The sequence below is a fragment of the Schistocerca cancellata genome, chromosome 1, assembly GCF_023864275.1.
Source record: "Schistocerca cancellata isolate TAMUIC-IGC-003103 chromosome 1, iqSchCanc2.1, whole genome shotgun sequence".
In the NCBI taxonomy this organism is placed as follows: domain Eukaryota; kingdom Metazoa; phylum Arthropoda; class Insecta; order Orthoptera; family Acrididae; genus Schistocerca; species Schistocerca cancellata.
Window position 1 is genome coordinate 679831618 of NC_064626.1, and position 26337 is coordinate 679857954.

Below are 26337 nucleotides of genomic sequence, written 5' to 3' on the forward strand. Positions count from 1 at the left end.
CAGGAGACACATCAAAATGTGGTAAAATATCATCGTAAACAAAGAACAGTTGATGTTAACAAATAGCATCATAATCATAACACAATTTTGTTATCTAACATACAATAAAATCTGACACTTAATTACCCCTTGCTCAAATTATCATTTCATCCTCAATGAATTCTTCTATTGAATAGTAGTATTTCTCCCACAGAATCTGCTGTAATCTCATTTTTAAAATTTATGGCTTCATATTAAATATGTTTTTGCCCATTAACTTGTTATGTACTGTTATCGCTGTATATTGTGCAGTCCATGCATATAATTTCAACAATTGTATGGGTAGCATAAAATTATTTTTATTTCTTGTGTTATATTTATCATTAAAATGATTCTCCTTTTTGTCTGCTGTTTAGGAAGATTACAATTTCATAAAAGTATATGGAGGGAAGAGTTAGGACTTGTAGTTTCTGAAATAATGGGCAACAAGACTCTGTCTGCTGTGCAATACACATGTATCAGACAATTTTCTTTTGCAGTTTCAGTATTCAAGATACACTACTTGAACTTCCACAGAAAGTTATCCCATATCTAATGACAGATTCAAAACAACTATGATAAGCAACTTTCTGTGTACTCAAGTCAATGGGATTTGCTAGTATTTGCATTGCAAATGCAAAACTGCTTGGTTTATTTGATAGGTAGTCAATATGTGTATTCCAGCTTAAGTTCTTGTCCACAATTAGTCCCAGGAATTTGACCATGTCAACTTCTTTCATAGGTTGATTCTTATGTTGTATTTTAAGTTTCACACATTTTGAATGTTTGGTTTTGAAATGTACCATATGGGTTTTTGCAGTGTTCAGTTTCAACCCATTTAACTGGAAACAGTTTTCTAAGGTATCCAGTGTGCTTACGATGGAGCTCAGAATTTTTCCCGCATTGTTATCTTCAATTAAAACAGAAGTATCATCTGAAAACAGAACTGATGGGGAATTTATATTTGTGGGTAAACCATTTATGTAGAATAGCAACAGGATTGGCCGCAAAATGGAGCCTTGAGGCACACCTTATAATACTGTACTCCATTTAGAATAGTAATTCACTGCATCTGCAGTGATAGCTATTCTTTGTTTTCGGTTGTGTAAGTGTGATGTTAGCCAATTTAGAGCACTGTCCCTAATCCCGTATTTGTCTAATGTGTGGAGAAGCAAGTCGTGGTTAACAGAGTCAAATGCTTTTTTGAGATCACAGATTCCTACAACTTCACTCCTCTGATCCAATGATTTTCCTATATTTTCAATAAAGTTATTCACTGGCTCCAGAATGGTTTTTTTTTCCTGGTTGAAATCCAAATTGGTTACTTACAATAACATCATTTTTTACAACAAAGTTTTTGATCTGGTTTGCAGCTACTTTATCTAAAACTTTGACAGGACTGGAAGAATAGGAATAAGCTGATAGTTTCGACCCTTTCTTCAACAGAGATCTGACTTCGGCATACTTCAAAACATTTGGAAAGCATTCCAGTTCCAAAGATTGGTTGCATATTTTAGTTAGGGGAGGTGCTATTATGCCACACACTGTTTTAATTACTTTAGTGGGTATACCATCCCACCAAGCAGAGTTTTTATTTTTTAATGATAATAATAATGCTTAGGATACATTCTGGCAGTTAACACAGCATTCTTGACTGCACTGTGTGTGCTTTATCTGCAATATATTAAAAGCCTGCACTAAAAATTTAAATGAATTTGTAGCATTTCATTTCACAGGTGATTTTGATAACATGGGTGCACAATTAATAGTGAGATACACACACTATACATACTACCATACCCTGTATCCATTGCATAACATAAAATGGTGCTACATATGTTGCAGAGATGACTGTATCACACGGCATGCAGTCCAAATCGAATATGTTTTGTTATATTAACTATAAGCAGTGTACAGCAGAACTGACAAAGCTATTCATAACCTCCTTCAAGCGGCAGTCGCCACCTCAATATTACATATTACAAATACTAGTTATATTGAACCTTCTCTTCCAGTAACTGTTGAACTACTACAACATGGCCATGTCTTTGCAGGATTCCTGCCACAACATAGGCTGAGCTGCTACATTACTTTACAACTGGGTGATAAAAAGTAGGCTAGCAATAATATCACACAGATAACAAGCAGAAATGTGTATTTGCAAATATGTGCAAACTTTTGCACAGCAAATGAAGTTTAGAGACTAACAGTAACAACTTCAAATACAACATTTTGTTGCTTAATCTTCGACTCACAACTGATGTGGTATGTGCACATGAGACACCTGCTTCTGAGATCAGCATATGTGAATCTCTGACTGTAGAAAACATGGAATTTTTTGTAACTTGTTTTACGGCATCCATCCATTTGCCTCAGATCAACATGCAGTGTGTGCAGAAATCCTGCCAGTCTGGTACCTAGCTTAGAAGACATAGGCCCCTAGAAAAATGTCATTGCAGAAATAATCTAAGTCAGCAACTCTCGTGGTTTCTGTTCCCGTCAATGGATGGCATCTCAATTCTTTTTGTACCATGAAGGGGAAGCAAAAAAAGGGACAATGTATTTTGTGACATATTGTTCCAATAGATAAATGAATTTTTACCTCTTAGAATAAAAAGTCTTTGCCTTTCCTCTGATATTTATCCTGAACAAAATTCTCTAAATAGCTGTGAGTGCTTTAACAAGGTGGTGCATTTTTTCATTTCTATCAGATTATTGAGATTTTGGCAAAATAATGATAAAAAAGACACTAAATAAATATGAGCACACATCAGTAATGGAAGTGTATGATGGTACTGTCAGTCACTTGCTGAGTTTCAAGTGACAAAATTAAAATCCCCACACATAATCAAATAATTGGTGGATACAATATTGCAAGAAAAGTATTCTAGTCCTAGAAGGACTTGGCAAAATCATTGAGCACAATAAAAAAGTTAAGTTTTCATCTATTAAGTACATGGAATTTTAATAATATTCTCAACACAAGGGACTTTTGACTATCTACAAGTTTATTGAAGGCAAAACCACTGTCGAAATAACAGCAATATCAAAACATCAGATTTTCAGCTCTCTATACTACTCTTCAAGAGCCTGTTTCTAGCATACCGTATATGATGTTCAAATAACTTACAGGAATGTAGGCGGGTGACATCATCGACAACTGCTAATATTTTGACAGGTGACCATCCTATCATTTTCAAGGCAAAACCGCAGCAAGTAAATACTGTGCAAGGGAATTTAATACCTCAGTTTGCAGAGTAATTCTGGAAATATAACACATGTGTCATCTTTCCTGAACTGTTCCGCAAACAAAGGCTTTAAATTGCCTTGCACAGTAGTTTGCAAGGTAGGATTCAAAGGGCTGACAAAGTGTACACAATTCATCATGCAGATGTAATGAAGTGTACCATGTAAAACCAACTAGAAAATGTACTGAAAGACTGTGTCACTGTAAATCCTCTATTATATCACTTTATTAATAAATGAATTGAAAAAAAGAGTATGGACAAGTTTTGAGGATCCATATTATTAGCCAAATTACTGGTTACTGAATGACACCTTAGAAACAGGCCCCAATTTGTTATTCAAATTCTTGCCATCTTGTTGCAGTTTTGAAGATTACGCAAGGGTGTTACATGTGAAGTGGACCAAACTTTCTTACAGCAAGGACTGAGATCTCAGGAGATTTTTGTCATCTTGTCTGGAATGCAATACAACAGAAGACTACTACATCACTGAAGATATAGAGAATGTGGGGTGTGAAAGGTATGATGGCTAAATCTGCACTATACTTGAATGAAAAAAAAAGAGGGTACCTTCATGGATTGTTGTAAGACATTCACAGACATCATTAACAAACCAGTCACTAAGGGGAGTATTTCTTGGCAGATGGAATGAAGCTGGTCATCCCACTGGACATGACCACAGTGGGGAGAATATCAGGGAATGACAAATATGGCTGACAATGAAATCTTTGTGAGAGAGTATCTCTGTTATTGCAGTTACTGTTGTGTATTCCTTGCTCTAATAAATGTTGTTCCTTGCAGAATGTTAAATTCTCTTTTCTATTGATCTTTTATAATATGTGACTGTACTGTTGAGCTGCTGTTACAAATTAGGATCCCATACATCACACATGGTCTTGTAAATTTACACGGCTGCGAGAGCAGTGTGCTGACCACATGCCCCTCCATATCCGCATCCAGTGATGCCTGTGGGCTGAGGATGATACAGTGGCCAGTCGGCACCAATGGGCCTTCACGATCTGATTGGGTGGATTTTAATTTTATACATCAGACATTCTGGCAGTTATACTCAGTACTATAATCATACCTTGATTACAATCTTTCCTCCATTCAGCATATATATGGAGAATGCTTGTCATGATTTATGAGGAAGTGCAACAACACATAGGAAGTTGAAAAAACCAATTACATCCTTCTACAAAATGCAGAGTACTACACCCACCTATTACAGAATTTCTGGTAACTCTAAAAAAAGTGTGTATCACAGTAATTAAAGCAACAGTTCATCAGGTACCCATTGCTAAGGTTAAAAGAAAAACAAATATTACATTTGCGGTATTTAGTGTAACCCGCACATGTTGGAAACAACCACATCCACAATGGCAAATTGTCCAAGCCTTTGTCACATACCTAACGAATAACATTCTGTGTAGCTACCATCTTAGATCAAGGTTCAGTTGATTGCTTATTAGATGAGTGTCATGGCTGAATCACTGATGAAAATTCCTCATCTTTTTAATAGATGACACAAACCTGGTGTATAGGCATGTCTTTATAATCATTGTAATGTGTTAGCATTGCCAGATTGAAATAAGTTTCCTTGAATACACTAAGGGATGACTTAGTACCCACTGACAAAATTACACACAATTTTGAGCAGCTAGAATTACCTATGATATCTGAGGTATCCTGAACTTTTTTATGTAACATGCTTGCTTGATGAAATGCTGTAAAGTAAACTCTGGAAGATGTCTTCCCCCTTTGTAGAATCTCACACATATCTAACCATTACCGAGCCCAAACTTAAATAAGAATCTTTAGAGAAGATTGCTTGTTACCAATGAGTATGCCACTGTCTCTATTGATTATTCCACTGCAGTCAGATGTATCTTTGGGGTCAGGGGTCTCATGCACAAAAGACTGCTTGCACAAAGTCCCCAGTGCAACAGCTACAGGAGACTACTGAAAAGACAAAGCACTACCACACATATTAAGTGTTTATGCTTCCATACTGATGGTACATTTTATATTCCATTGCCAGATTTATGCCTTATCCAGCCCCCCCCCCCCTGCCCCAACCCTTGATGTCTTCCTCACATTTATTATTTCAGTAGCATTACACCTCATGTAGGCTGGACTTCCATAGTACAGCCAACAACATTCATGAAATCTTTCTTACTTTACAACCTTACACTTTTATGAAATACCTTATACAAGATACATTCACATACATCCAGACTCCCAGGTCTGAAAACCAACATCTGGTTCTAACAGTAAAGCAAAATCACAGATTATGTATTTCACAAAATACAAAAAACTATCATTTAAGGCTCAATTAGTTGAAGTTAGAGGCACTCAACACACCCAATATCTGAGGATACTATTATATGCAAATACAAAACTGAAGGTTTGTTTAGAACCAGAAGTTCCAGGCATTGGTATATTGACAGAGTATCAGATTACCATGAACCATGGACCTTGCTGCTGGTGGGGAGGCTTGCGTGCCCCAACGATACAGATAGCCGTACCATAGGTGCAACCACAACAGAACGGTATCTGTTGAGAGGCCAGACAAATGTGTGGTTCCTGAAGAGGGGCAGCAGCCTTTTCAGTAGTTTCAGGGGCAACAGTCTGGATGATAGACTGATCTGGCCCTGTAACACTAACCAAAACGGACTTGCTGTTTTGGTACTGCGAACAGCTGAAAGCAAGGGGAAGCTACAGCCGTAATTTTTCCCGAGGGCATGCAGCTTTACTGTATGATTAAATGATGATGGCGTCCTCTTGGGTAAAATATTCCGGAGGTAAAATAGTCCTCCATTCTGATCTCCAGCCAGGGACTACTCGAGAGGACGTCGTTATCCGGAGAAAGAAAACTGGTGTTCTACGGATCGGAGCGTGGAATGTCAGATCCCTTAATCGGGCAGGTAGATTAGAAAATTTAAAAAGGGAAATGGATAGGTTAAAGTGAGATATAGTGGGAGTTAGTGAAGTTCAGTGGCAGGAGGAACAAGACTTTTGGTCAGGTGAATACAGGGTTATAAACACAAAATCAAATAGGGGTAATGCAGGAGTAGGTTTAATAATGAATAAAAAATAGGAATGCGAGTAAGCTACTACAAAAAGCATAGTGAATGCATTATTGTGGCCAAGATAAACATGAAGCCCACGCCTAGTACAGTAGTACAAGTTTATATGCCAACTAGCTCTGCAGATGATGAAGAAATTGATGAAATGTATGATGAGACAAAAGAAATTATTCGGGTAGTGAAGGGAGATGAAAATTTAATAGTCATGGGTGACTGGAATTCGGTAGCAGGAAAAGGAAGAGAAGGAAATGTAGTAGGTGAATATAGATTGGGCTAAGAAATGAAAGAGGAAGCCGCCTGGTAGAATTTTGCACAGAGCATAAATTAATCATAGCTAACACCTGGTTCAAGAATCATGAAAGAAGATTGTATACATGTAAGAACCCAGGAGATACTAAAAGGTTTCAGATAGATTATATAATGGTAAGACAGAGATTTAGGAACCAGATTTTAAATTGCAAGACATTTCCAGGGGCACATGTGGACTCTGACCACAATCTATTGGTTATGAACTGTAGATTAAAACTGAAGAAACTGCACAAAGGTGGGAATTTAAGGAGATGGGACCTGGACAAACTGATTAAACCAGAGGTTGTACAGAGTTTCAGGGAGAGCATAAGGGAAAAATTGTCACAAATGGGGGAAAGAAATACAGTAGAAGAAGAATGGGTAGCCCTGAGGGATGAAGTAGTGAAGGCAGCAGAGGATCAAGTAGGTAAAAACATGAGGCCTAGTAGAAATCCTTGGGTAACAGAAGAGATAATGAATTTAATTGATGAAAGGAGAAAATACAAAAATGCAGCAACTGAAGCAGGCAAAAAGGAATACAAACGTCTCAAAAATGAGATCGACAGGAAGTGCAAAATGGCTAAGCAGGAATGGCTAGAGGACAAATGTAAGGATGTAGAGGCTTATCTCATGAGGGGTAAGATAGATACTGCCTACAGGAAAATTAGAGAGACCTTTGGAGAAAAGAGAACCACTTGCATGAATATCAAGAGCTCATATGGAAACCCAGTTCTAAGCAAAGAAGGGAAAGCAGAAAGGTGGAAGGAGTATATAGAGGGTCTATACAGGGGCGATGTTCTTGAGGACAATATTATGGAAATGTAAGAGGAGGTAGATGAAGATGAAATGGGAGATATGATACTGCGTGAAGAGTTTGACAGAGCACTGAAAGCCCTCAGTCGAAACAAGGCCCCGGGAGTAGACAACATTCCATTAGAACTACTGACAGCCTTGGGAGAGCCAGTCCTGACAAAACTCTACCATCTGGTGAGCAAGATGTATGAGACAGGTGAAATTCTTTCAGACTTCAAGAAGAATATAATAATTCCAATCCCAAAGAAAGCAGGTGTTGACAGATGCGAAAATTACCAAACTATCAGTTTAATAAGTCACAGCTGCAAAATGCTAACGCAAATTCTTTACAGAAGAAAGGAAAAAATAGTAGTAGGCGACCTCGGGGAAGATCAGTTTGGATTCCGTAGAAATGTTGGAACACGTGAGGCAATACTGACCCTACGACTCATCTTAGAAGCTAGATTAAGGAAGGGCAAACCAACGTTTCTAGCACTTGTAGACTTAGAGAAAGCTTTTGACAATGTTGACTGGAATACTCTCTTTCAAATTCTGAAGGTGGCAGGGGTAAAATACAGGGAGCGAAAGGCTATTTACAATTTGTACAGAAACCAGATGGCAGTTATAAGAGTCGAGGGGCATGAAAGGGAAGCAGTGGTTGGGAAGGGTATGAGACAGGGTTGTAGCCTGTCCCCGATGTTATTCAATCTGTATGTTGAGCAAACTGTAAAGGAAACAAAAGAAAAATACGGAGTAGGTATTAAAATCCACAGAGAAGAAATAAAAACTTTGAGGTTTGCTGATGACATTGTAATTCTACCAGAGACAGCAAAGACCTGGAAGAGCAGTTGAACAAAATGGACAGTGTCTTGAAAAGAGGATATAAGATGAACATCAACAAAAGCAAAATGAGGATAATGGAATGTAGTTGAATTGAATTGGGTGGTGCTGAGGGAATTAGATTGAGATGCTTAAAATAGTAAATGAGTTTTGATATTTGGGGAGCAAAATAACTGATGATGGTCGAAGTAGAGAGGATATAAAATGTAGACTGGCAATGGCAAGGAAAGCGTTTCTGAAGAAGAGAAATTTGTTAACATTGAGTATAGATTTAAGTGTCAGGAAGTCGTTTCTGAAAGTATTTGTATGGAGTGTAGCCATGTATGGAAGTGAAACATGGATGATATATAGTTTGGACAAGAAGAGAATAGAAGCTTTCAAAATGTGGTGCTACAGAAGAATGCTGAAGATTAGATGGGCAGATCACATAACTAATGAGGAGGTATTGAATAGAATTGGGAAGAAGAGGAGTTTGTGGCACAACTTGACAAGAAGAAGGGACCGGTTGGTAGGACATGTTCTGAGGCATCAAGGGATCACCAATTTAGTACTGGAGGGCAGCATGGAGGGTAAAAATCGTAGAGGGAGACCAAGAGATGAATACACTAAGCAGATTCAGAAGGATGTAGGCTGCAGCAGGTACTGGGAGATGAAGAGGCTTGCACAGGATAGAGTAGCATGGAGAGCTGCATCAAACCAGTCTCAGGACTGAAGACCACAACAACAACAACAACAACAATAACAACAACAACAACCCAGAAAGAGTTTTTGTCTACAAAAGGAATTTCTTGTAATCAATTTTGATAATTTATGCATTGATATTAAGTAAATGCATGAGTTCCATATCAGGTTGGACTGACACAGAACATGGAAATTACATGAAGAAGTGCAATAAATATGGCTATAAGCTTGTTGTAATCATGTGACACAATCACTGAAACAATGAGTAATTGAAGAGCCTAGGAGCCTAGTTGTTGTGAGCACACTTAACAAGATTTCAAGAATTATAGGAATTTTTTCCTTCAGTGCAAAATATTAATACAGGTCTCATACAGATTCATATAAACCATCAGTTTTTGCAGGCTTCATTTTTTTAATGTAATGGGAAAATACTTAATAATAGTACAGTTAACTCTGTCATATTGTTAATACTGATATCCAAAGCACAGACATAGGTCTAGGTGTAACAGCTAATTAGCATACCTGTGAGAGAGAAAGAGTAGCTAATCCCAGTAAATCAGTGTCTGCCATTTTCCGTGGGCTCCAAGAACAGACAACAAATGATAGTGCAGCATGCCTATAATCATTCACAAAAAACTGTGCCAGTGACTCCCATCTTGGATTTGCAGTGCCTTTCAGATAATGAGTAGTCTTTACCTACAATCAACAACACAAAACCTTTATGTTAGTTCAACTCACTGTGAACCACAATTCGATCATATACATACTAGCAATGTTGGTCTGAAAAGGGTGACTACAAATGATCAGAACAGTAAACTGTAAACAGCAAATAAATTATGACAATCAGAAAAAAGATAAAATAAAATAAAATACATATGCTACTGCTTAAGGTTTTATCTGTAGAAATACAAATCAAGAACATCTAAAATTTTCAAATTGTCTTACTAATGTGCCACTATGAACTTTGATTCATTGTTACTTATTCTGAGCAACTGTATCCATTTGTTTAGTTCATGGCTTTCTACAGGTTCACTTTCATAATGTATGTACAGAATGTAATGTGAATGAGTTTCATTGTCTATTTAATATTTTAATAATAATAATTATAGTGAATTTATTTTGTTAGTATATTTCACAGATCTGATTTATTTGAGTACTATTTATTACTAATGTAAATGATGTATGAAATAATTATTTCAAGTTAACTACAGTAATTATTTATTTATTGTACCTTTTGTGTCTATATTTATTAAAATTTTGGTACCTGTTTACTTAATTTTCAGTCAGGTTGATTTACAATTAAATCATCATTAATGTACCATAATTTTTATAGAATTAATTGAAGAAATGAAGAGATAATCATTTCCTCTAGTTGAATTGTTAAACTGCTAATTGACCTACTATTTGTGATTGTACAGTGTAAATGTAACATACAGTAGTAAAATTATCAGGTGAACTCATTTGGGGGAGAAAAACAGCTGCTGCGTTCTAAGACATTGTCTGCTACACTTGTTTATTATTATTGAGATTATTATTATTGAGATTTATTAAGAGTAACAGTTAGTTACTTGCTGTAAGAACATTGTGTTGTTTTCAATGAACACTATCGTTTGTCATGCAACAAACTGAAAGCATCAGATTCCCCTACTTCCAATAATATTTTGATACATGTATTCTCTCCACTCTGCCTCTTTGAACTGCTGTAACGTTCAGACTGCACATAAGACATTACTTTTTTCCCTTGCCATTAATATTTTTATTACTTGTCATATTTTACATTCTTTGCCAATTATATTTGCCTCAGCTGCTGAAAAATGTGTGTTCACAATCCAGCATCTTCTAAGACAAGGAATTAATTTGTATAGAAAATAAAACCACCTTATTCTGATTTGATTTCTTTTGTTCCATGCAACAGATGTTATATGTTTCAGTTTCCTTATATATTGTTTCTTATCTTGCCTAAAACTAATTTGAAGTCATTATGGTAAAGAGGAAAGGGTGAACTGTGAATTCAGAATATTTACACAGCATATGAAAATGCCTAAAGCAACATTATTTAACTTAATTTCCCGTCAGTGCTTGGCAGAATATGATAGTAATATTAAAAAGGAAATGATAATAAGATCAATAAGGAAAATAACTTCCTAATGTTCTGCAAAATTTCACAGAACATTAGGAAGTGTTGTTTTCTTTAACATTATTTGTTAAAAATGCATGTTGAAGACAGTTCTGAAGGTTTCATAGTATTTAGTATGCTTTGTATATTACCTTTTTGCGGTTACTGAATATAGTACAGTATGGATTGCACTCTGCTGTATCACAAGTCACAAGGCCCTCAGCACAGTGTACAAATACAAACAGTACTCCTGCAACTGTAACAATAAATATTGAAGCAAGTGTTTTTTTAAGTGTATGTCATTTTACTTATATTATTTATCCTAGTGTAAGCAACCTTGAGAATTCAAAACTTCTCATTTTTCCATTCTATTTTTTACTATGAATTCCAGTCAACTTTTTTCTAACTTTTATCACAATAGAAGCGTTTACAATAACTAACTAAGTAATTATATCTAAAAACAAAGATGATGTGACTTACCAAATGAAAGCGCTGGCAGGTCGATAGACACACAAACAAACACAAACATACACACAAAATTCAAGCTTTCGCAACCAACGGTTGCTTCATCATGAAAGAGGGAAGGAGAGGGAAAGACGAAAGGATGTGGGTTTTAAGGGAGAGGGTAAGGAGTCATTCCAATCCCGGGAGTGGAAAGACTTACCTTAGGGGGAAAAAAGGACAGGTAAACACTCGCACACACAAACACACACACACACACACACACACACACACACGTACACGTCTGTGTATGTGCGGTTGGATATGGGTGTGTGTGTGTGTGAGTGTACACCTGTCCTTTTTTCCCCCTAAGGTAAGTCTTTCCACTCCCGGGATTGGAATGACTCCTTACCCTCTCCCTTAAAACCCACATCCTTTTGTCTTTCCCTCTCCTTCCCTCTTTCATGATGAAGCAACCGTTGGTTGCGAAAGCTTGAATTTTGTGTGTATGCTTGTGTTTGTTTGTGTGTCTATCGACCTGCCAGCGCTTTCATTTGGTAAATCACATCATCTTTGTTTTTAGATATATTTTTTCCACATGGAATGTTTCCCTCTATTATATCCATAACTAAGTAATTACAAATAAATACGGAATAATGCTACAATGGCAGCTGCTATGGCCAACAAATTTTCTAACACCTTCAGCTTCCTTCCTGAATACATGCAGGTTATAACATAAACCAGATATAATTTAAAAATACCAACTCTTAAATATATAAATTTAATTTTTGACAAACATTTCTGGTGGCAAATTTGTACAATTATTAAACAAGAATAAAAAGTTAAGTAATTCAACCTGTCTCTTCCATCATATCAGGGGCCTGTGTTGCCTTTCCTTTGTCAAGGTTGATATCAGGCAATGGTGAATATTGTAGACGCAGTGGTAATGATGGAAAGGAACTTTTGCTGGAACCCTTCTTCTGCAGCAAATGGTCCACACTACAAAGTAAAACTTACTTTTAATTTTACAAATCTTATTTATATCTAAATCACAATAGAAAGTAAATTTAATATTATTTCAATTTGCTGATGATTATATCCTATAGAGTGAGCATTCTGGAGGGATGTTGATTGCTATGTTTCACCTGCAGCTACAAATTGTCTCTAATTTTATTATGGGCTTAGAATTGGGTAATTTCATACTTCAATTGAGGTGTGGTTGGGAGCCTCAGTGAGTGTCAAACCAGGAATATATGCATGCAGCCCTGTGAATATTGCTGTTGTCACATCAGAAGACACAAGTGCACATATGATACAAATCAGGAATATTGTAACAGCACTGGTCTAGGCAAGAGGGTCTGGCACTGTAAAGAGGGCCTCCTGCAGCAGTAAACTGGCACAGAATTCTGCCACAGGACCCAATGGGTGCCGCTGCCCATCTGTCAGTTAGTGCCACTGCAGCAACACCACAACAAACACTCTTTAGTACATATAAATACTGGATATCTGGCCAGACAGGTCATAAAATCAGTAAGCCTTAACAGGCCCACCTGCCAGGGGCTCCAGCTGCTACCTGATGAGCTGAGGATTGAACTGAGGCCCTTCTAGCCACAAAGCCACTAGTGGAGCCTGCCTGCACCACGTGCTACCAGATAGTCGTCTCATAATCACTGGGCTGAGTCAGCCTGCCACATCCCCTCTGACATAACTGTTGCCAGCCAGGTGATGTTGATTATGAAAGGTTGCACCATGTCTGGCCTGTGCTGAGCATAACAACTTGTGGTGACCTACTACGATGCTTTGTCACCAGGTCCGTGGCTCGAGGACCACCTTCCAGCACTGCCAGATACGGGATTGAGTTTATAATATGAATAATTGGAGTAATATAGGGATTGTACTACCCTCAAATGGCTTCTGACTCACCATGACCAACCATTCTCCACCTGAGCACACCCACACTCTTTACAGGTGGAGTCAGAAGCAGGATTGGCAGAGGTGCTATGGTCATTGGTAACACAAGAAAATAGCTGCATGTGCCTTCTATAAGTGCTCATGGGGTCATTGTATCAGTTGTTCCAGGGTTTGACCTCCTTCCACTGTCATATTTCATTATGCCAAGCACGTATTCAGTTCTGGTACCTGGGAAGGATCCAAGGGATGAATCAATGAAACAAGTTGTATGTATGGTGTGCAACCATCAGATCATGTGACTCCATATACTGAGCCACAAGATGTGATACGCTTGGTATGCCAGCAAAGAGGGCATTGCACCAAGTAGTGGAAAGAGAATATCTGGTTGAGACACGGAAGGCTGTGGGTATCAGGGAAGTTTAGGCAAATGCAGATAGTAGGCAACTGAAGGTATAGTTCATTCTAATTAGTGTTATTATAAAATAAGAGTCCTCCAGGGATATAAACTAGTTGATATGTGGTATGACATTCACAGAATGACTGAGTTGTCTGTGGAGCTTTTCTCTTCCTTTTCATTTCTGTGCTGCACTCCTTCTCCTTATTCTACTTTGGTAGTAGTAAACCACAGAACAGTGCTGATGAAGTACAACTTAGATCAGTGGCACAACAGTATCTTATGGTTTTGGTTTTCTATCTTTTCATCACGCAACAATGGCTCAAGCAGTGTAGAAAGGATCTGGGATACCACGGATGCAAGATGGGTTATTGATTGTAACATCATTGTTATGCTGCTCCTGGTTCCTCGAAGTGCAGTCAGCATGATAGCTGATCTACCTAAGATAACTGTCAGAACCAGCGTAAGATGTAATGGGAGAATATACTGAGTATTAAGGATTTACGATGAGGAAATTTGAGGAAGTATTACAGAGCTGAATTAAGAGGGCAGAGGTTCTAGCCGACAGAGTGCTTGTGATTAATTATAAGGGCTGCCCAGAAAGTAATGCACCAACTTTTTTCTCATCCAAAAATAATCCTATGAATGCAAAATGTAATGTTTGTATTATCTGAAGTCTCCTGAGTGAGTGTGTTAAGTTTCAGTCACTTCCAACAGATAGTGTAGCTGTAGGTCAGTTTCAAAATGGCATCTTAGGTGATGTACATTACAAGCAATGTGCCATCTTTGAATTTCTCACTGCAGAGAAAGAAACTGTGAGGAATATTCACAAATGCTTGTGCAAAGTCTATGGAGCATCTGTCAATGAAAGTACAGCTAGTTGCTGGGCACAGCAGGTGAGGTCATCAGAAGGCTGTTAGGCAGAGCTCCACGATTTTCAATGGTCGTGGAGACAGGAAGACCATCCACGGCTATCACACCTGACATGTTGTAGCAAGCTGATGTTGTCATTCACGAGGACAGATGCCATTCATGAAAGACATTTTGAGGACAATGAGGAGGTGATTCACATAGTGAAGCACTGGCTCCACCACCAGGACAAGGATTGGTACCGACAGGGCATACGTGCCCTTGTTTTGCATTGGAGGAGGTCATAGAACGGGATGGAGATTACATGGAAAAATAGGATGTGTAGGATATTCTTTTGTATGTGTAATTCTCATTATGTTCAATAAAAAATTGTTCAAGAAAAATGTGGTGCATTAACTTCTGGGCAAACCTCGTAAATACAGAAGGATACCGAAGAGCTCATGAAGCATAATACACTGATCTGGTCTCTTGGGGATGAGAGGTGAAGTTTTTGGATTCAAGCCATAGTTCTCTGGACATTATGATAAAAAATATGACTATAGTGACTTTATAACAGTTTTCCTTTTGTAAATAGTACTTCTTAAGCTCTCCTTTCTGAACTTGCTTTCTTGTTTCTTGACCTAATGATAGGCCATCATAGGCTACTATATTAATGTACCGCATGGGGGCTGTGATGACTAAGTTGACAAAGAATCAAACAATGGAAAGTTCAGGTTGGATTTTCAACAATTATGAAAAGGATAGATTGCTACTCATCATTAAAGATGACACACTGGGTGACAGACAGGCACAATAAAAAGAGTGTTACACACTTAGCTTTCAGTCAAAGCCTTCTTCAAAAAAGAAAACACACACACACAAATTCACAGAAGCAGGTATACCTCCCACACATAACTACTATCTCTGGCTGCTTTAGCCAGGCTGCAACTGTTATATTGAACAAAAGCAGCAGTTGGGAGTGGGGTAGGGAAGGTGGAGAGATAACAAAGTATGGATAGGGGGAGAGAAGAGTGCTGTCTCACAGAGCATGCAGATATTACTGCAGAAGGAGGATGAACAAGGCTTCAGCAGCTTTGGGAGGCTGTAGGGGAGGGAGGGGCAAGGAGGAGGGGGCAGGGAACGGAAAGGGAGAGGAGCAGAGAGGGGAAAAGACTGGTGGTTGTGTTGGCGGAGAGTAAACACAATGAGGATGAGGGAATGTGAATTAGGAGAAGGTTATAGGACAGAGAGGCAGAAATTGGTGGTTGGAAGGTGTGGGGACAGTAGGTTGAGACCAGGTTAATTTTGGGAGCAGAGAATGTGTCACAGGGATAACTCCCACCTGCTTAGTTCAGAAAAACTGGTGGCAGAGGGGAGTATCCAGGTGGCCCAGGTTGTGAAGCAGCCATGAAAATCAAGCATCCTGGTGAACAGCTGATTGGTAGCCATACCAATATAAAAAGCTGTGCAATGACTGCAGCAGTCCGTCACCATAGCTGAGTGGACAGGGCACTGGCTTGTCATCCTGGGGGCCCGTGTTCGGTTCCCGGCTGGGTTGGAGGTTTCTCCTCTCAGCGACTGGATGTCTGTGTTGTCTTCATCATCATCATTTCATCTTCACTGGAGTGGCGTCACCTCAAGAGAATTGCACCAGGCTATCAGCTCTACCCGCCTGGAGGCCCCCGCCACACAACATTTCATTTTTTTCACTGCAGCAGAGCTGGTATATGATATGTCTGCTTTCACAGGTGGCCTAGCCTGCTGTAAGTTAGTGAAGATGACTGACACACCAATAAAGTATGCTTCAAGTTGAGGAGGATAAATGTGGAAAAGAATAGGTATGTAGTTTTGTAATGTTAGTGGGAGTACTGTTGTAGGATTCCTCATGGATTCCCAAAAACCCTACCACTATGAGAGAGTTTGATGTAGCTGCTGAATCAACAAGTCAAAGACATAGACTGTAAGAGCATTGTGGACTCCTCAGTGAGAGATCTTGGACAGTGCTGCAGGAAGCAGCAAGGAAAATGCATAAAAGGTGACTTAAGCATGTAATGAACAAAAGTCCAAGTGCGATAACACAGCTATCCTGATACTGGTTAACAGGTCTAGTGCTAGTTTCCAGGGATAGCTGATGACTGAAACCTTAAAACTGTGGAAAGATTTTAAATGTATCTGGGTATCTATTTTAGCTGCTGAAACACTACAGAAGAACTCCTATAAATGTTGTTAGCCAGAGACTAACAATGCATCAGAAACGAACAACAAAGAAGTGACTAGTTTCAGGTACAGCAATAAGGAAAATTTGAAAAGCCAAATTCTTCAAAGAGGAGAGGAGTGAAATGGTGTGGGCCTAAGCAAGAGGGCTTCACACTGTAAATATTGCCAGCACTGTGCCATGGCACTGCCTGCCGGTCAGTGCCAGGCTAGTTACTGAAGCCAGGGGCATTTTGGCACGTGGTGTTTCACAAATACACTTTGGTACATATAAATACTGACCATCCGACCTGGCAGGATGTCAAATCGGTGAATTAGCATCTGTCACAGTGTTGTTTCTGCCATGAGGCTGCTCTGCTGCACTGTCAGAACCACCTGCCACAGTGTCTAACCGCTGCTTGATTGGCCAAAGGTTGAACTGAGGCTATTGACTGCATGAGGGATGTTGACGTGAGATCACACCATGCTTGGGCCATGGTTGAGTATAGCAGCTGCCAGAGACCAACTATAATGCTTCACCTCCAAACCCATGGGTTGAGGTCCATCTTCCAGCACAGTGAAATGCGGGCTTGAGCTTGTCACACAAACTATTGGCATAATAAAGGGATTTTTCTGCCTTTGAATGGCTTCTGACTCACCCCGTCCCATTATTCTCCACAAGAGGGTACACTTCATCACTGAGAATGTTCAAATAAACATCGTGCTTCATGTTCATGGTAACCTGAATGAGTGGGTTTGGGTCACCCTTGAAATATCACAGAATCGCCTCCAACTTGAGCTACACCATCCACACACTGGTGGGTTAATTTTTTATATTTTATTTATTTATTTATTTATATCTTGTTCCAGTGATTCATGTTGTGACACTATCACAGGATATGGAACGTGTCAATTTTACAAGCTTTTGGCCAGAATTTATGGTAATACATAAAACAAAACAAAAAAAGTAAACAGTAACTTGGCTCTGAGCACTATGGGACTCAACTGCTGCGGTCATAAGTCCCCTAAACAGTAACTTAGGTCCCACTACAAAAAAATACATTTTAGAGATAGATAGAGATTACAAAACAAAAAACAGTAAACAGTAACTTAGGTCCCACTACAAAAATACATTTTAGAGATAGATAAAGATTACAAAATAATAAGTGTTACAGAGAAATAAATATTGCAAAATATATGTTTACAATAAAAATATTCGGTACTACAAATACAAATTTGGGCATACATTTACAATTTACAATACAAGAAATGTTAAACACTGTAGTTCAGGAACTCTTCTAATGTATAAAATGATCCTTGCAATAGGAACTGCCTTAAGGTTTTTTTTAAACAAGAGATCATCATCTACCAAACACTTAATTCTTGAAGGGAGGGCATTAAAAATCTTACAGCCACTGAAATGGACACCTTTCTGCACCATACTTAGATTTGGCTGTTCATAGTGGATATCATGTTTCCTTCTAGTATTGTGACTGTGATATGCACTATTCAGCTTAAAGATGGATTTTTCTTTCCTTATGAAGCACATCAACGAGAATATATAGTGCGCAGTGGATGTAAGTATTTCAAGCTTCTTAAAAAGATTCCTGCATTTGGCTCTAGGATGGACTCCACACATAGTCCTTATGGCTCTTTTTTGTACACACAGTACTTTTTCAGCCAGTGGCTGATTTCCCCAAAATATAATTCCAAATGCCATAATTGCATGAAAGTAACCACAATACGCTGACTTCATGGTTTCCATATTTCTATAAGAAGAAACAACACACAATGCGTATGTTGCTGAACTTAGTCTTTTGCACAGATCCATGATGTGGTTTGACCAGTTCAGTTTGCTATCAATATGCAAGCCTAGGTATTTTGAGGAATCTACCCTGGTTATTGTCTGCTCACCTATCTTTACAAATATTTCCTCATCTTTGGATGTTTTGTGGAACTGAATGTAGTTTTTTTTACAGTAATTTAAAATAAGACCATTAATGTTGAACCAGTTCACCATTTCATTTAAAACCTTATTTGCCGTTACCTCCAGGTTATCTACTGAATTATCAATAAGTAGTGTAGTGTCATCTGCGAAAATGGTGAATCTACAATATTCCGTAGAGAGAGGAAGATCATTTATAAATATAATAAAAAGTAGGTTAACATTCCATTAGGTTACCAGTGTACTCAGTGCCTTGCATCGTAAGGAAAGACGCAAAACTGTAACTTGCTGGATCACACTAAATGCCTCTAACCAAGTAACATACAGTTTCTGTGTTGTCTGACCCAGTGGAGACATGTAGATTTTTGTGCCACTGTGGACAGTGTCTTCAAACGTCGATTACATGCAATTGTGACACATTTGCTCAGACACTGGCTGAGATTGACCAGCATTCACTGATAGCAGTGATCCTGTTGGGTTTAAAACCTGTCATCAAAGACATGGCATCACACTCATCTTAGGTCCCTGTTGGTTAATATCTTTTTATGGTCATTTTTCTTACATTCATTTTTCTTACACTGTGTTGCACAGCTAAATGTGGTACATGATTCCCTGCAGACACACTGGAAGGTCCACACTAAAACATCAACAAATGGGTAAACTTCATGCACAGTGTGATCATAGACAGGTTCAATCAGTTTCTTCATTGCTATGACTTACATCAGTGGTGGAAGGTGAAATGTAATGAACTCATTAGGAGAGTAGTGTAGAAGCTGATGCAATGGTTCAGTGAATTATATGATACTTGCATATTTCATAATCTGAAGGTTTGTCTTTTTGAGAGATCAGTACTTTACTGTGCTGAGTCATTCACGGTTGTCATTCACGGTTAACACATTTGAATATAAGTGAGAGGGATTTTGCTTATTTTGAATTCCCTTAGTGAAACCATGTGAGCTTGCTATGTTGGATAACAGTACTCAGATACTGTATACTTCATTGTTCTAAGCAATGTATTCAATGTCATACAAATAGGTGCCTCATTTAGAAAATAGCAGATTATGTATCACAATGAAAAACTACTGAATATATGTGCATTATTGTCAAAGCTCAATATAAGCAGAAAATTTTGTTACTGATAAGCAAAAAATCAGATACCTGCATAAAAGTAAAATTTACAAAAGGCTCTTCTGTTATCAGATATAAAAATTAATATAAAAATATAGCATGAAAGAAGATTTGTAAAACTTTTCCAATGTAACACATCATTTGTAACTGATTACCTGAAATAACTATTTGAAAACTCTAAATACTAGGGTCATGGTGTCTGTGAAAGCTAAGTTTATCAAACTCTTTGTGTTATTATGACAAATGCCTTGACACAAAGAGTTTGGCAAAGGTGTGTGTGTGTGTGTGTGTGTGTGTGTGTGTGTGTGTGTGTGTGTGTGCGCGCGTGTGTTCTCACAATGGACTGAGGTCAAACGTTCATAACAGCCCAATAATAGTGCTATGAATGTCTTGATACTATCTTCTACGTAGCTGACTCAATACTGGTTGACTGCTGCAAGACTGGCGAAGAGTTAAACTGTTGTTCTGAACAGACACTTGGCTAAGTAGAGCCATGGATCAAAAACAGGAATTTGAAAATAAACTTTGCAGAATCAGAATTTGTTCATGACAAAACAATCCATACAATGAATAAGTGAAAGCCATAATATTAATAAAAAATTGAACACAGCGAACTGTGTCAATTTCCTTGGTATACTAGTAAATAATATATGTTGTGGAGTAATCATGTGAACAGCATATTGAGTCAGCTGAAAAGTCTTGTTTAAGTCTGGAACATCTTATGTAATGTCACTCACTTAGCTGCAAAAAGTCTGTATATTATGCATATTTTATTTCATCCATTAGCTATTGTATAATTTTCTGTGAGGTCTGAGAAAACAAATCTATTCAAAGCTTTAAGATTACAGAAAAAGGTTATCCAAGTCATGGTGGGAGCTAAAAAAAATTAATTTAAATAGTAAATCTAATGTCCATTCCATGCATCTATATAATGAGTCTATTATTTTCACAAAGAGAAACCCTAAACTTTTTGAGGACAACTTATTTGAGAGTAGACACAGAGCAATTCATGTATTACCTAGCTCCTGACCAAAACTGTATTGCCATGTGGTAACCACACTCAAGCCCAAATCAGAAAGCAGGGTTATCAGTGAAGTACAGATCAGCCACAACAGAACTGCTGTAAATAATAAATATTAATATAACAATGAAAACAATGAATTTTTGACAATATAAAGTAATTGGATAGATAAAAAAAAACTACTCACCAAGCAGTGGCAGATCACTCACATATAAAAGAAGGTTATAATTAGGCAAGCTTTCAGAGCCTTCTTCAGGCAGCAGGGTGGAAGGGGAAGGAAGAGGCATGAAGGAAAAGGACTGGAGAGGTCTCGGAAAAGAGGTAGATTTCAGAAATGTCACCCAGAACCATAGGTCAGGGAAGACTTACCAGATGGGATGAGAAGGTCAATCTATTTTCTTATCCCGTCTGGTAGGTCTCCTCCGACCCACAGTTCTGGGCAACTTTTCCAAAATCTACCCCTTCTTCTTAGACCTCTCCAGTCCTTTTCCTTCATGCTTCTTCCTTCCCATTCAATCCTTCTGCCTGAAGAAGGAGCCATTGGCTCCGAAAGCTTGCCCAATTACAACCTTCTTTTATATGTGTGTTCTGACACTGCTTGGTGAGTAGATTTTTCATCCACCCAATTACATTATAATAAATACTAAATAATTTCTGATGGTTGGGCTTGAATTGGTGCCCCCCAACAGGCCAAGCAGTGACGCTAGCCACAATGCCACACTACACGCACCACAGCTCACAGCATTGCTCCCTCTCCCAAGAAAACTCTGGCATGCTAGTTCAGAAAATCTCACTGAAGCTAACAACAGCACCCAGGATCTCTACAGTGAGTATCAAAGGTAGCCCCTCCCAGCAATGCTTCATAATTGTTGAGAGGGTCTTCAATTTCATTGAGCCTCCCGTCATTGATCTGTGCCTTTGGACTGTCTGAGGGCTTCATATGGAGGACACAAATGATGTCTCTGCACTTTCATCTTCTTGATGAGTGTCATAATCCTTAAATCTATATGTGTCTAACGAGAGATGAGAGTTATGATATGGCCCAAAATAGTTCTTACGTAACTTTTCTGATAGTCCCATTTCCTCACATGCACAAAAATCCATACCAAGTCTCCTGTGCTGTATGTCATTGCCCAGTGCTTGATGCCGTAGCACTAACAATCTTTCTCTTTGGCATCCAGGGTGCATATGTGAACCAGCTGGTTTGCTTCTTTGGTCCAGATGATAAGGTGTTTCACATAGTCAGCCTGAGTATCAACTACTTGGAACAGAAATAGTGTATCCATTGTTGTTTTGACTTTGACTGTGGAGCTCCAGAAACAGTGTGAACCATTAAGAGTCTTGTTTCACTGTGATGTACACAAATGTCAAAATGGGCAGCATCCTATACCAATCTCACTTGACATCAGTGTACGTAAAGAGTATACTTGCCAACATTTTATTACAGTGTTTTATGAGGCCATTTGTCTTTAGATGGTAGGCAATTTGCATCCTAAATGTGATTCCACAGTGTGAATTTACCTCCAACACTAGTCTTGACTAGAAAGCCATTCCATGATCAGAGATCATAATACACAGGGCTCCTTACTTCAAAATGATATCTTCTACAAGAAAATTTGCAATTTATGGAGCTTCTGCAGCTGGCACAATATTGGTGGCAAGGTAACAGATCAGGTGCTCAGTGCCATCACGGCTCATATCGGTAGGCCACATGTGTAACCTCTGTGACTCTGTACACGGCTAACGTTAAGCTTGTCACCCGCTCAGAGGGTGCACAAGGCATATTTCAAGGACTTGCTGCAGGTGAGTGGTGCCAAAGGGCCTCAATATGGGTTTCACCAGTGGATTGAAAGCTTTTTAGCTACTGACAGTAGGTGCCAGAGGCCAATGTGGGTGACTGGAAGCAAAATAGCAATGCGTCACTGAAATGTAACCTGCCAGTGGAAGACTAGTGGGTGCCTGTCTTGAGGTACCAAATTCCTGTCACTGGACAAGACTTGCAGCGAGATTCTCCCCCAGAGCCTCACTGGAATATTCTGGAGTTGCCTCAGTACATTTGGTATTTTATGAGCACATTTTGAAATGTTCATATTGTGCTGTATGTGTGCCCTTGGCTCCCCTTGCAATAACAGTTACCATTGGCTTGTTGTCAACCACCAGAAGTGACTTGTGTGATGACCTCTTAAACTGATGGTTGCTACATACAAATCATTACAGGTAGCTCATGTACCATGTTTCACTATAATCTACTGATTACCATTTGTCGATTTCAGCATTCTCTTCACGAAGAGAATTCCAATTCAATGGAATGGAACTGTTTCAGGTGGGGTAAGTACCAGCTGCTCCAGAGGTGACTGCAACACATGTTTCTGTCATTGGTCATTCTTTCAGTAGCTCACATTGTATCTAATGAAGCAGTAGAGACCTGGCCAGTGATACTTTTATTTGATTATGTCTAGAAGCTTCATGAATACCAGGTGACCAGATGTTGGAGCATCATGGAAATGCTTCAGGATTGTTGTTGTTGTTGTTGTGGTCTTCAGTCCTGAGACTGGTTTGAGGCAGCTCTCCATGCTACTCTATCCCGTGCAAGCTTCTTCATCTCCCAGTACCTACTGCAACCTACATCCTTCTGAATCTGCTTGGTGTATTCATAAATTTTCTAACCTACCTGCCTGATTAAGAGATCTGACATTCCACACTCCGATCCGTAGAACGCCAGTTTTCTTTCTCCTGAAACGACGTCCTCTTGAGTAGTCCCCGCCCAGAGATCCGAATGGGGGACTATTTTACCTCTGGAATATTTTACCCAAGAGGATGCCATCATCATTAAACATAAAGTAGAGCTGCATGCCCTCGGGAAAAATTACGGCTGTAGTTTCCCCTTGCTTTCAACCGTTCGCAGTACCAGCACAGAAAGGCCGTTTTGGTTAGTGTTACAAGGCCAGATTAGTCAATCATAGCTGGCCATAAATGAGCTGAGGAGACAAGCAACCTTTTCCACACCACTGGATCATATTTCCTCTTACATGATGCTCTGTTTATTAATGGATGTGCTCCTTTGATCAGTGCCTTCTTCTTCATGGCTTCTATTGTTTTCAGCAGTGCTGGATTTTTCCTCTGTCCAAAGGCAATATCGTTTACTGCAGTGTTGTCTGAAGTTTTATCCAAGCTACTGTATTCCACCAAGGGATTCCTTGAAAGGCAGTCAGTGCCCTTATGTTTGTGACTGTTTTTGTATAACATTGTGATGTCATACTCCCAAAGCCTTAGTGCCCATCTCACTAGTTGGTCCAACAGATCTTTCAGGCTAATCAGCAGCATAGAGAATGGACGTCCATCACAATGGTAAATAGCTTGCCAAATAAATATGACAAGAATTGCTGAGATCCTAAACAACTGCTAAGCACTCTCAGTTGCAGAGTAGTTCATCTTGGATTGTGAGAGTACCCTGGAAGCACAAGCTATTTGCCTTTTCAGCACCTTCCTGAATTTGCACTAGAACTGCACCTATTCCAAAACTGCTGGTGTCATTATTAAGAACTGTCTTGGCATTCTATACATACAATTCTAGGATGAGAGATGATGTTAGTGCCTCCTTAAGTACAAGGAAAGATATTTCTCCATCTTATTCAAGAAAAATTTGGCATCTCCCTGTTGTAGTTCTTGCAATGAATGTGTCTTGGTACAGAAGAGCTTTATGAATCACTGGTAATACAAAGCACATTCAGAGAAAAGTCTCACATCAAGAATGTGCCAAGGAGCTAGAAAATCTATGACTGATCTTATTTTCTCTGGATCAGGACAGACTCCATCACCATTCACTAGATGCTCCAAGATTTTTATTTCTTAAAGAGGCACTTTTTCGGTTTCAGGGGGGCGCCTGCAGTCCAAATACACTTCAACAAGGTTGTCAGTCTGCTTAGATGTTCTTCACATTTCTTCGGGGAGGGGGAATGTTATCCAGATACAAAGACATGTATTCATTTAAGGTATTGAACCAAGTCAGATTATCCATCATATACTTGAAGGTAGCTGGAGAACTATGCAGTCCAAATGGCATAACTTTAATCTCAAAAAGGCTGTCTGGAACTATGAAGGCTGTCTTTTCCTGGTCAGTCTTGTCAACCTCTATTTGCCAGCTGTGTGTCTCCATGTCCATAGCTGAGAAATACTTTGCTCCTCTGAAGCAGTCTAATGTGTCATCGATGTGTAGCAATGGACACATCTTTCTTTGTGATTTTGTTCGGTCACCAGTAGCTGATGCAGAAATGCCATGTTTCGTACTACTGCTTCACAAGGACCACAGGAGGGGACCAAAGACTCTCTGAAGGTTCAGTGATATCATCTTGTAGCAGCTTCTCCACTTCCTCCTGGATTATCCATCTTTTAGCATCAGCACACTATATGAGTACTAGCTAATTGATGGACGGTTCCTAGTTCTGTTGGTATTTTAAGATGGGCTGCTTGGTTTCTGTTTTGTCTATTCCAGATCTGAAATCATCTGAAAATTGATGCAGGATGGCTATAGCTCATTGACATTGTTCCTCGGTCTGGCCAGATCCTAGAGGCAGCTTGATAGTAACTTCCTCACTGTATTGTCTGTAGTGCTAGCAGAGCATGATTCTTCATCAATGATACTAAGCTACCTTTTGTGGATTGGTTTAGCTGCCCCTATGCACGTACCTTTAGGAATGATTTGAGCTGCTCATAACAATTAGTAATTCAAAGTTCTCTTTGACCACTCACAATGCTTACAATCACTGCTGGCATGTAGATACCTTTTGTGAGTCTGAGTAGCCTCTTACAATCAACAAAACATTCACAATTTAACTAAGCATCTCAACTGGTGACTGGAGCTTGTATCGTTGATCATGGCAGGATAACATCTCCAACAGAAAACAGCCAACCTATGCAACCTTTGTTATGCGTGCTTGTTGGAACAGTTTTGTTCATCTAAAGCTCTACTGGTAATCTTAAACAATCTATGACTGTTTCTAATGCCTGCAAGAAGTCACATCAAAGAATAACATTATGACTACATTCTGTTAAAACAACAAATTCATGTGGCTGGGTTCTGTAACTGACAGTTATTCTTGCGATACAAACTGAAAACATAAAGTGTCTGTAAATGGATCTGTGATCATATTGTAGCAGTTTATTTGTAAGGGTCTGCTTGATCATACAAATTTTACAATTCACTGTTACCGGTTTTAGCTACTGTCATCTTCAGATCTGTTACAATTAAAAAAAAAAAAAAAAAAAAAAATTAAAAAAAAAAAATAAAAAAAGAAAAGAAAAAGTAACCAAAAAAAAGAAAAGCAGTGAGTGGTACAACCAACTAAGTACAATTAGCTGAAGCAAAATCTATAACAGGGTTGGCAAT

General features: G+C 38.8%; 1 protein-coding gene across 1 annotated transcript in view; it reads right to left on the reverse strand.

Moving 5' to 3' along the window:
* Positions 1–26337, reverse strand: part of LOC126094274 (uncharacterized) — a 285093-nt gene that overhangs the window by 126495 nt on the left and 132261 nt on the right. The window contains exons 8-10 of the mRNA XM_049908787.1: positions 12367–12509; positions 11222–11325; positions 9476–9649 (exon numbers count right to left, since the gene is read on the reverse strand). Of these exons, the coding sequence (XP_049764744.1) occupies positions 9476–9649; positions 11222–11325; positions 12367–12509 (421 nt within the window). The remainder of the gene's footprint in view (positions 1–9475; positions 9650–11221; positions 11326–12366; positions 12510–26337) is intronic.